The sequence below is a fragment of the Leiobunum rupestre genome, chromosome 3 (assembly GCF_980474605.1).
Source record: "Leiobunum rupestre chromosome 3, qqLeiRupe1.1.hap1, whole genome shotgun sequence".
Lineage (NCBI taxonomy): Eukaryota > Metazoa > Arthropoda > Arachnida > Opiliones > Sclerosomatidae > Leiobunum > Leiobunum rupestre.
In genome coordinates this window covers 32292057-32301157 of record NC_143386.1, presented here as the reverse complement: position 1 = coordinate 32301157, position 9101 = coordinate 32292057, and the positions used below count along the sequence as shown (strand labels likewise).

At 36.7% G+C, this 9101-nt stretch overlaps 2 protein-coding genes across 2 annotated transcripts; both read right to left on the bottom strand.

The window, feature by feature from the left end:
* Nucleotides 1-331: 331 nt before the first annotated feature.
* Nucleotides 332-868, bottom strand: LOC149951505 (uncharacterized). Its single transcript, XM_090169564.1, has one exon. It carries the CDS (start codon nucleotides 866-868, stop codon nucleotides 332-334), a length of 537 nt encoding a protein of 178 aa, XP_090025690.1.
* Nucleotides 869-2534: 1666 nt separating this feature from the next.
* LOC149951504 (fatty acid synthase-like) lies at nucleotides 2535-6118 on the bottom strand. The gene is made up of 3 exons (XM_090170039.1): nucleotides 5852-6118; nucleotides 4904-5113; nucleotides 2535-2779 (listed from the first exon to the last, which is right to left on the bottom strand). Exons 1-3 carry the CDS (start codon nucleotides 6047-6049, stop codon nucleotides 2657-2659), a joined length of 531 nt encoding a protein of 176 aa, XP_090026165.1. The 5' UTR covers nucleotides 6050-6118; the 3' UTR covers nucleotides 2535-2656.
* Between the last annotated feature and the right edge of the window lie 2983 nt (nucleotides 6119-9101).

The window sequence follows — 9101 nt, the reverse complement described above, 5'->3', positions numbered from 1 at the left end:
ATATGTTGTATACTGGAACATCGTATTCCGCCAATTTCCTTGACTTGATTGATTTTTCCGCTCCTGAAATTGTTACGTTTGGTTGTATCGTCTTTCTAGTGTGATTTTGGATTTGTTGGATTTAGACATGCTTTCGCAATGTGCCCGACTCGTTGACACTTGTAGCAAACTTCCTTTATAAATTGACAGTCTGCACTCTTATGACCAGGTTCGGTACATCTTATGCATTTCTCAGGTTTCCGCTGATCGTAACTGTGGGTTTGACCCTTGAAACTTGAGCTTTTCTTTCCCTGATGCCTCTGTGACATGAAGTTGACTCTGCCCCTGATAGTCACCATTCGAAGTTTTCATCTCTTGTATTTCTTGTGGCAATCTCCATTGCTTGGAGTAGTTTTACTGCCTTGTCCAGAGTTAACCCGTCTTTTTCAGCCAGTAACTTTTTCTGCATTGCATCGTCATTTATGCCCCATGCCAGCTTGTCCAGTAACTCTTCGTCTAATCTGGTGGTAAATTGACAATGCTCGGTTAAGCGCCTTAGTTCCGCTACGTAAGTTGCCATGGACTCTCCAGGTTTTCGGTCTCGCCTATGAAATCGCAATCTCTCGGCCATCCTTGATGGTTTTGGATTGAAATGATTTGATAGCTCTCCGACTAGATCGCCGTACTGCTTGTCCTTTATAGCTACTGGCAGGATCAAATTTCGTAGAAGTGCGTACGTCTTGGGATCCAGAATGATCATAAGCACTGCTCTCTTCTTTTCCATCGATGTTATGTCGTTCACCAGGAAATATGCCTCTAATCTCTCTGCATACTGATTCCAAGGCTCTGTTGTACCATCGAAGATCTCCAATCTTCCTATCGTGGCCATGTTTCTAAATTGTTGCCAAGGGACCTCGTTTGGATTTTGTTGAGTCTGGTTTGTTCTTGTCGATTCCTCTCCACGCAACATCCAACGTAAAGGTTCAGCATCCCATCCCCGTCGCCATTTTGTTATGTCCAAGTCGATTGATGAGACGGCACATTATAGTCTAAAATCACTTTTATTAATTACAGAAATTTACATTTAAAAGTACTACATTTGATCAAGACTCAAGAGGGAATGCCCCTTATATTTCGGTGGCCGTTTATATATCTAGCTAATCTAGTTTTTTATTTATCTTATCTAACATCGCGTACATATGTTTTATTTATACAACAGGGGACTAACTAATTTCACATTTCTGGCACCAGGTTTAACAAAAACTAAGAATAATTGGCGCTAGTCACGTTAGAAAGCAGACGATTTTTCGATTAAATATGAACTCCCTTTTTACGATACGTAAAGGTTAGGTTAGGTCAATAATAAGTTGGACAATACTTAGTTCTTTATGACTAGGTACTGTCCTCTAGGTCGCGTTGTAGACGTACCATCGTGATGGCAACAATGGGGTTGGGGTGTCGCCTTGTGCCCCAGCACTCGAGAGAAGTGAGTGCGCGGCACCGTCATCCACCAATACATAGCGTATGATACTTAAGATTATCTCACATTTTCAGCGTAGTATAGTTCCGGTTGAGCATAGGCTATATTTGGTGGTCACCGCATGCTTAGGTTAGGTAAAGTAGGATGACTGCCGCAGGCCTATAAGCTAGGCATGTACCATTTCTTCATCTTAATCAAACGGCCGAGGAGATACGATTCGCTGTTCGACTATAAATATATTCCACCCGTGGAAAACATAAAAATCATTGGTATTTACAGCGCGACAGAACCTTAGTCAGACGCTAGCAGCTCAGGTGGATGCTAAACAATAAGGTTATTTATATAAAACAAAACCCGCACATACAACCCTTTTCAAGGAAAAATGGCTTAATACGCAATATTTACGTCGTGGCTTAATATACAATATTTGCGTCATGAGAAGCCGCGCTATTGAGGAAATTCGCAAATGCACAGCCCCGCTAATGGCCACTGCGCAAATAGGAAAAGCGCAAATGATATTATAATTATAATTAAAATAATAATAGTAATCAGCTAGGCTTATACCCAAGTTACAACGCTTACAGTCATTTAATTCAAATTTACTTTATGTAATTTGTTTATTGTAAGAGAAATAAAAAAATACATTTTTAATATAGAAATAGAAAAGTCATGCAGAGAGTTCAAAAGTCTGGGAGTATTCTACTTTGTCCGACGCTGATGAAAAATGATCAGCGCAATTTTGTGACGGCGGCGGATTTAGAATAATTTAATAAGCGTCGGCGGCGTTTGCCGGCGTCATCATAAAAAATGAGTTAAATATAAGAAATGAAAAAATAATTAACAGAAGGACTAGTAACTAACGGGTGCATTCTTTATTCTAAAAGAAGTTACCATTCCTACTATTTCCATACCTTACAAATAAAGTTTGAGACCAGGGACACAGCTAGCAAAAATTCGGTAGAATAATATTATAGAAAAATGATATTTTGGCCCCCCTAGCTCTAAACATGGGTTAGACATTTTCGCTACCAGTGTACGATTTATGGAACACTTCAAAAAGGAACCGTATGGTTGGCATGTTTTCGTTTACAACGGAACCTGAGTTGAATACTCCTAGACTGATGAACGAGCTCAACTTTGACACGTATTAGACTTTCAAGGTAACTATTATGACCTGATCATAATAATTGTACCAATTTAATGAAAGGCACATTTAATTTTGGAATTAATAATTTGAGCGACTTGAACCGCGCTGGATCCCTCGATGCAAGTGTGGTGGTCTCCACTGACAACGTGGACATCAATGCTTCCTTCAACCACCTGTAAATAACAAACCAAGAATATACCTGTTATTAGGTCCAATCTTCCTACTGTCGGGACACTTGCCACGATTAACCTTTCAAAGACAGGCCCAGTTCAATAAAATATTATGTTCAACGCTGTCGGCCAAAAGCCGCATTGAAATGGGTTTCCAGGATTTAATTTTGAGTGGGGTTTCAACCATGGACCAAGAATCTAACGGGACTCACTGTTCAGGCCTTAAAAAGCACGCTTCAATACTGGAAATAGGAAGATCACGGTTAATTTTAGTTCAATGTGGACAAACTTCGCTTCGCTGAAGTCGATTTCCGACGCAGTTTCGTTCACGTTCTTTTTGACAAAATGGTGCCGTTGTTGTCGGTTAAATGATTAGGTTTAGTAAGTTTTAGAACTTTATTTTTGAAATTGGTTATTTAAAAGTTTAAGTAATGATAATCAAACATTGTGTTAAGTAAAAAACAGTAAGCCGCCTATGGCTGAGGTTTTTAATCAAATTAACTGGAATCCATTTCATTTCTAAACACAAAAAACTGCAATGAACATTAAGGAGACGACCCGAGGTGATAATCACCGATTTTGTTCAAACTCGGGTATATTGTAACTTTTAATGTAACTTGAAAAACCTGCAAGGGAAAAGTTGCGATGGGCTTTCGTTTTGAAATGGCAAGCGAAAACGTTTTTGACAACATGATTGGGAATTATTTCCAAAGAAAATAACATGGGAATCTGAAGGATTTTAAGGGTTCCCCAATTGACCAATTTGCATTTAAACTTGATTAAATTAAATTTTTAAAATCAATTTCAATGTATTTTTAACGTTTTTGAAATTTTCAAAAATTTTCATTTTTTAAAAGGTTTCACAGGGGGGACCCTTAAAATCCTTCAGATTCCCATGTTATTTTCTTTGGAAATAATTCCCAATCATGATGTCAAAAACGTTTTCGGTTGCCATGGCAAAACGAAAGCCCATCGCAACTTTTCCCTTGCAGGTTTTTCAAGTTACATGGAGGTGTACATTATACCAGAGTTTGAACAAAATCGGTGATTATCACCTCGGGTCGTCTCCTTGTAAGTCTAACCTAACTTTCTCGCACGTACTGTCCCCCAAGCCCCGACTAAGCCTCTCGTAGTCATAGTTGAACAAAATTCATGAGGCGCTTCAAAGCGGCTGATGTACCTCAGTTAGACTTCCGATTTATGTCACGCCTACCTTGTCAAAATATCGGGAACAGTGAGTCCCCTTAGATTATTTTTCCATCTTTAAACTGTGCACCCCCTTTTCACCTAAAAGCAACTTACATTTTGCACCACCAATTAATATTTTCATGGTAATTTAAGTTTTATTTACTTAACATTCCTGTTTTGAGATTTAAAAGTTAGAAAAAAGATTTCGACAAGAGGATCCCGAAACAATGGATTAAGGAAAAAGGTGTTTTCTTATATTTTGTACGCCATTTTGTTGACGCTTAATATAAGATAGAATTGTTTTTTTATTATGGAACATGAACTAAAAATATAGTAAACTCATAACAAATATAAATTACTATAAACCTGCTTATATAGACCCTAAAAAATTGTGATCGTTTGGAACTTTATCTGCAGATAACACAGCAGAGGAAACTAGTTCACCCCGTTTACCTTATCTGATTAAATATATTCTGTTAGCCTTACTGATCTACTTTTGTTTTCAAATTTTGCACCACCCTAGGCCCAAGTTATCTAGCGACTTTTATTGCCTTTAATTCAGATGGCTGAGTTAATCCCCTTTGATCCGTTAATCGATCAGTAATCCGCTACAGATTTTAAAATAATGTTACGTTGTCTTATTAGTAAAAAATAAAAAAACATTTTCATCTAAAGCGACATTTTTAAATAGCATTATCTCACGTGAAGTAATCGAAAAGTTTACTTTTGGTTCCGATATTTCAGATTATAAATTCGGTTAAAGATTTAATTTTGGTTTAGTTACATTACTGAGAACCAGCTCAACGTTATCCGCAGATGGTTAAAAACTTTGCTTAATCTAATTTCGATACGGTTAAAGAAATTTAGGTGTTATCAGACTCATCGCGGTTGTCTAGGGACATATCAATGGTACTAAAATATGATATACGGATTTTTTACCTTGTGGAGTCCCAAATCTTCCCCCAACTGCGAAGCCATTCTCGCGCTTTCTTCCGCTTTGATTAAAGTGACATTGCCTTTGAACTTTCCAGTTGCACGATATTTCTTGACTGCCAACAATATATGGAAGAGGTCATTGACAATACTTCCGTAGACATCTTTGTCCAAATGGCAGCCCGCGATGTTCTCTAGATCCGGCCATAATTGGTCCTTTAAAAAATAATAAATATTTACAAGAAAAACCCTCAAAAAGCGAAATGTTAGAAAATTATTATTTTGCTCCGTTACAACTTGGAAATGTAGGTGTCAGCGGAAACCATATTAAATATCAACCTATGTGATAGAAATTTTAAAAGTGTCAAAAAGGCAGAGATATTTGAGGTCAACATTCACGCTACATTTGTCCCGGGGAAATCTAGGCTTAATTACTTGCGAAATTAACTTAATGGGTCTACTCTGGCGGGTCATTCCCTTTTTCAAATGAAATAGCCATTCGGTTTAATCCAGTCAACTCGGACTCATTAATGGGAATATCCCATTCACAACGATCATTCAAATAGAACGAAATCTGTAACCTTTATTCTTTCAAAGGAAGAATTTTAAACGCTTGATTTAAATTTCCCGCGTCTCTGAAGTTTACTTGTAATTTCAGCCATTATACTTTGTCAAACAGTACTCAAATTTCGTAGTTTTAATCCTATTTATCTTATACGACAATTCGGCATCGGTTTTGAAAGCAATCACTCGTTTCAGTTAAAAACAATTTCAAGAAACGGTAAATGAAAGTGAAAGGTAAAATGAGAATAAATGAATTTCTGATCAAAGTAACAAAAAACGTCAAGAAATTAACTGAAACCTTTAACCCATGCTAGACTAGCTTGTGAGTTTCCAGTATGAAATAATTTGTAAAGTATGAAGAATCGAAAATTTTTATTCATCATTACGTACCTGTGAGTATAAGGATTCATCTGTAAAACGTTCCAACAACGCGACAAGAGTGTCGAGTGGTATCTCGAAAGGTAAGTTCTCATGGTTTGTAGCAGCAGCGTAGGCGTAAAATGTCGAAAAGTCCGGAGAGCTGTCGAGAAGAATCAGGCTGGTGACGCCTCTCTCAGTGCCCAGTTCTTCTTGGAGGTCCAGAGCCATTTGCAAGGCCACTAGCCCGCCAAATGAATGTCCGCAAAGATGATAAGGTCCTTCGGTTTGAACTGATTTGATTTGCTGACAAGAAATACATAACGTTAATATATCGGTTTTCGAGTTTAGGTTCTAGTTGGAACACACTCGCGTTCAATTCTTCAAAATTTAAGATATTGAAAATGAAATAACTTTTTGAATTTTCGAACTGCGGCACGAAGACTGAAACCATTTTCTTTAACAATTTGAGAAAAAGTCAAGATTGGTTCTCAGTGGTCTCTATAATCAGTTTGTAAATAAGTTTTTTTAAATATTATTTATTTTATTTTAAGACCTGAAATAGGTGAACTGAAGCTTCTTTATTACCAACTCAAATAGCGATACGTTAGTTCGTTAGTTGGTTACCAGCATGGTGAAGGTTAACAGTTTTGTATGAAAACTTTGCCCTACCCAAGAATAGCGTCCAGAATTTATAACACGCACGCGTATGCGAACTTACCACTGCGTAAAAAATCATCAGTCAGCGCACGTGCAAGAAATTCAAACTTTAAATATTGACTGGCAAAAATAGGTTTCACAAATGTTGCGAGTACCATTCATTCTGTGCGCCATAAAATAAATTCAAATCAGATTTGTTAAACTTTCGTTGCAATACGTTACTTCATAAAGTACATCTTGGTTCCTGTTCACTAATTTCTAAAGATTGTTTTCCTTTTCGGCGATTTTCACAAATTTACCACAATTATTCGGTTGTTGAAGGCGAATCGTTTTTAAGTCAGCTTAAAGATTAGCCTCGTTATCGGTTCACTAAAACCACTAACAAGGAGACTACCCGAGGTGGTTATCTCCGATTTTTTTCAGTAGACCTTTATGTAACTTGAAAATCCCTAAAAGGGTGGACAAGAATGGGCTTTCATTTTGCCATGGCAACCAAAAATGTTTTTGACAACCTCAAAACTGATTTTCTCTATGGAATTTAACATGGTAAAATCGAAGATTTTAACGGTCCCCCCCCCCCTTACAATATCTTTTCAAAATATTAAAAATTTCATCAACTAGAAACATAATTCACATCATGGCTCAATCTGGTACATTTGGACCAATATACGTCAATTTGGGTAAATATGAGTAAATTTTACATATATTTGATAATTACGAGTAAATATACATGTATTGGGTAATTACGAGTAAATATACATGTATTGGGTAATTACGAGTAAATATACATATATTTTGTAATTACGAGTAAATATACATATATTGGGTAATTACGAGTAAATATACATATATTGGGTAATTACGAGTAAATATACATATTACCTAGTTTACCTATATTTACCAAATTTAAGATTTTTAACCTAAATTTACCCAATTTAACAAATTGACATATAAATGCCAGAACTAACCCAATTTACGTTTGTTTACCCCAATTAACGTACAAATACTCGTGTTTACCCAATTTTAGAATATTTAACCCAATTGACCCATTTTACGTATGTTAACTCGTATTTACCCAATTTACGGGTTTTTACCCAAATTTACCCAATTTACCTATATTTACCCAATTTAAGAATATTAACCCAAATTTACCCAATTTACTTATCGTTACTAGTTATAACCCAAAATCACCGAAATTTCGAAACTTTACCCAAATTAGGTATATTTACTCGTAATTACCCAATATATGTATATTTACTCGTAATTACCCAAATTGACGTATATTTGTCCAAATGTACCAGATTGAGTCATGATGTGAATTATGTTTCTAGTTGATGAAATTTTTAATATTTTGAAAATTCGATTTTACCATGTTAATTTCCATAGAGAAAATCAGTTTTGAGGTTGTCAAAAACATTTTTGGTTGCCATGGCAAAACGAAAGTCCATTCTCGTCCACCCTTTTAGGGATTTTCAAGTTACATAAAGGTCTACTTACCACCCGAGTTTGAACAAAATCGGAGATAACCACCTCGGGTAGTCTCCTTGTAAGTTACCTAAAAGTATAACAAAAAAAAATTTACATAGTAAATTATCTATAGTTAATTGAGACTGAAGGAAGCATTGTGGTTAACAGGTTTTAACTTAGTAGTATATAAATGTTAGTACCACATGCTGATATCGGACCTTGGTTACTGTTGATGCAAATTAAGGGTGCTATCTACTTACTACCAGGGTCGTGCTTATGTATTCAGCGGCCGTGGGCAAAAATGATTTTAGGGTACAATTTAAAAACTAATTTAGCCAAGTAATTCTTACTACTCCCCTTGAGTATTGAGATTTTTTAATTGATTAAGTTCCGAACTGTCACTCGAGGGGCTGACCACTCCGCGTAATAGGTGTAGAGAGCCGTACCTTTGACTGTACTAATGGGATTACGCGTAATCTTTGAAGTCCCTGCATTTGGCAGTGCTAATCTAAGCGTAATCCGGCGTAATCGATGTACAGACTTTCTAAGAGTGGTTAGCCCCTCGCTGTCACTCGACAGTTAAAACCTGGAAACTTTTATTAATATCTACCAGTGATTTTTTAAATTTTAATTTTTGAGAATGCACACGACTCAATGATTTAAATGGTGAGACAACACTTGAGCGGAAACGTTATTTTCTAAATTTTTTACCAAAGCTGCGTTTTGGTCCAATATAGTAAGGGAAATTGAAGTTAGAAATGCTGCACTGAGCAGGTAGCATTTGGTTTTGTTCAAATGATTAGTAACGATTTTTGGGAAAAAAAGGTGTTATATCGTGGGGCGGCGGGCTGGGGTCCCGGAAGCCCCCACTCGGAAGACCCCTGAATCCCATTATTTTAATCCACAGTGGGCTAAATGAAAGAAAACCCAGCAAAAACGTTACTCTACCTAAGAACATACGGGGAAACCGTCGTATCTCCTCGTTTCCTTCGTCGGAATCTCCAACTTCAACCGCCAACACCACTTACTTTGGAAGGCATTTCCGAAGTTCATAGCTCATTGTAAATAAAACAAAGAAACAATGCGAGCCTCCGTAAAAACGACTAACACCAAAATTAGCTCGGATATTTGCCTATTTTATGAACGTGATTTTTTA

Excerpts from the sequence above, each read along its gene's own strand:
- LOC149951505 (XM_090169564.1), bottom strand. The coding sequence starts at position 868 with ATGGCCACGATAGGAAGATTGGAGATCTTCGATGGTACAACAGAGCCT.
- LOC149951504 (XM_090170039.1), bottom strand. The coding sequence starts at position 6,049 with ATGGCTCTGGACCTCCAAGAAGAACTGGGCACTGAGAGAGGCGTCACC. Across the intron at positions 5,114-5,851 it reads ATGAATCCTTATACTCACAG|GACCAATTATGGCCGGATCT; the intron begins GTACGTAATGAT and ends TATTTTTTAAAG. Across the intron at positions 2,780-4,903 it reads AAGATTTGGGACTCCACAAG|GTGGTTGAAGGAAGCATTGA; the intron begins GTAAAAAATCCG and ends TGTTATTTACAG.